Source organism: Nicotiana attenuata, chromosome 2 (assembly GCF_001879085.1).
Source record: "Nicotiana attenuata strain UT chromosome 2, NIATTr2, whole genome shotgun sequence".
NCBI lineage: Eukaryota > Viridiplantae > Streptophyta > Magnoliopsida > Solanales > Solanaceae > Nicotiana > Nicotiana attenuata.
The window spans coordinates 46589809-46592315 of NC_031990.1; the positions used below are offsets into that span (position 1 = coordinate 46589809).

General features: G+C 36.4%; 1 protein-coding gene across 1 annotated transcript; it reads left to right on the forward strand.

Moving 5' to 3' along the window:
* Nucleotides 366-2507, forward strand: LOC109208965 (berberine bridge enzyme-like 15). The gene has a single exon (XM_019372127.1). The coding sequence runs from the start codon at nucleotides 649-651 to the stop codon at nucleotides 2290-2292; it is 1644 nt and encodes a 547-aa protein (XP_019227672.1). The 5' UTR covers nucleotides 366-648; the 3' UTR covers nucleotides 2293-2507.

A 2507-nucleotide genomic window follows, 5' to 3' on the forward strand; every position in this document is an offset into this window, starting at 1 on the left:
CTAATTTCTTTTTAGCTTATGTAAAAAAGAATGATCCATTTTCATATTTGGAAAATAATTTATCTTTATAAAATGAGTTATAGCCACATAAAATATATGTGTATAATTTTATACCACAAATTTAAAAGTCTTATCATTTTTTTTAAAAATTCCTACCCAATCAAATAGTCACATAAATTGAAACGAAGAAAGTATGTAAAATGGAAAAAAGAATGTAAGCAAAAAAGAAAAGAGGAAATTGCTTCTCTTTTGACAACAAAGTCTTTCTTAAAATAACGAATACCTTATTTTACTCCTTAATTCTCTTCCAACCCAAACAAGAGGCATTTATTTCCTTTTTTCCTTTCCCCCACTTTCTCCACAATTTCTCCTCTCCTCATTTTCTATTCTTTTCTTTTCTCTTTCCTACCGTCCAAACATGAGATTAATGGCTCGTTTGGTATGAGGGACAAGGGATAATTAATCCCGAGATTAAATTTGAGATGAGTATCCCCTACGGGAGGGTGGAATAACTAATTCCGGGATAATTAATCATGGGATAACTTATTTCCCAACCAAACAACCCCCAAGGCATTGAAAGTTGAAATATAAGCTTTCTCTCCTTCAATCTTTCTAACAACAGAACAAGCAAGAAAACAAGAGAGGCTTATGGCTTCTTCAATCTCTATCATTCTTTCTTCGTTCATATTCCTATTTTCAGCTTCATCTGCTGTTTCTTATACAATTCAAGATCAATTCTATCAATGCATTACTCTTCATTCGGACCGTTCGATACCTTTCTCCACAGCTTTCTTCACTCCTACTTCCAATGCTACTTCATTCAACTCTATCCTTAAATCCACTGCCCAAAATCTAAGGTGTTTAGCACCTTCACAACCAAAACCACTGCTTATTTTCACTGCTTTGAGTGAATCCAATGTACAAGCAGCAGTCATTTGCGCGAAAGAGCTAAAACTTCAGCTCAGAGTTAGGAGTGGAGGGCATGATTATGAGGGCATCTCTTATACATCAGAAATGAAAAGATCAATGCCCTTCATCTTGCTTGACTTAGCTAAACTTCGCGCGATCAAAGTGGACATTGAGGATAACAGTGCTTGGGTTCAAGCTGGCGCGACGATTGGTGAAGTATACTATAGGATTGCAGAAAAAAGCAAGACACATGGTTATCCTGCTGGCCTATGTACTAGCTTAGGAATAGGTGGTCATATAACTGGGGGAGCTTATGGTCCTATGATGAGGAAATATGGTCTTGGAGCAGACAATGTTGTCGATGCTCGGATCGTTGATGCCACTGGTAGAGTTCTTGATAGGGCATTAATGGGAGAAGACTTGTTTTGGGCAATCAGAGGAGGTGGAGGAGGCAGTTTTGGTATACTTTTGGCTTGGAAAATTAGACTTGTTCCTGTTCCATCAACTGTCACAGTTTTCACAGTTCCAAAAACACTGGAAACTGGTGCAACAAAAATCCTGAATAAATGGCAACATGTTGCGAATAAGATTGATGAAGATCTCTTCATAAGGGTACTCATAACTACAGCTAGTTCAACTAAAAATGGGAAGAAAACAGTGCAAACAGCCTACCAAGCATTGTTTCTTGGAAAAACTGATAGGCTTCTTCATGTGATGAATCATAGCTTCCCTGAATTGGGATTGACGCGAAAGAATTGTGTCGAAATGAGTTGGATTGAATCAGTCATTTATATTGCAGGATATCCAAGTAGCATTAAGCCTGAATTTCTACTTCAAGGGAAGTCATTATTCCCTCCAGTAAACTTCAAGGCTAAATCGGATTTTCTCCGCGTACCAGTTCCAGAAACTGGACTTGAAGGTATGTGGAAGAAGTTTTTAGAAGAAGATTCACCTATGATGATATGGAACCCCTATGGAGGAATGATGGGGAAAATATCAGAATCTTCCATTCCTTTCCCACATAGAAAAGGGGTCATATGCAAGATACAGTACTTAACTTCTTGGATAGAAGGAGACAAGAAATATGCAGATAAACATATTAACTGGATCAGAGGACTATATGAGTACATGGGCACTTTTGTATCCAAGTTTCCAAGAGAAGCTTATGTGAATTATAGAGATCTTGATTTGGGTATGAACAGAAATGCCAACTCAAATTTCTTGGAAGCTAGTGTTTGGGGGAAAAAGTATTTCAAGAATAATTATGATAGGCTTGTGCTTGTGAAGACTAAGGTTGATCCTGATAACTTCTTTTGGCATGAACAAAGTCTCCCAATCCTTCCTTTCAAAGTTGGAAAAGAAGGGAAAAGTTTGATTCACTGAAGCATTACTTTTGGTTTGATGTTGTATTGTAAGATTTAATGTAAAAGAGTAAAAATAAGTTAAGTTTTGGTTTCATTACCTGTAATGGATTGTAGTAGAAGTTTGTATTGATATGAGAAAAGTTTGAATATAAGAATTTATTTTAATAGGTCTTCAAAACTTGTATCCTCCTTCATTTCAAAGTTAGCAAAGATGGAAAAGTTTGATTCACTGAA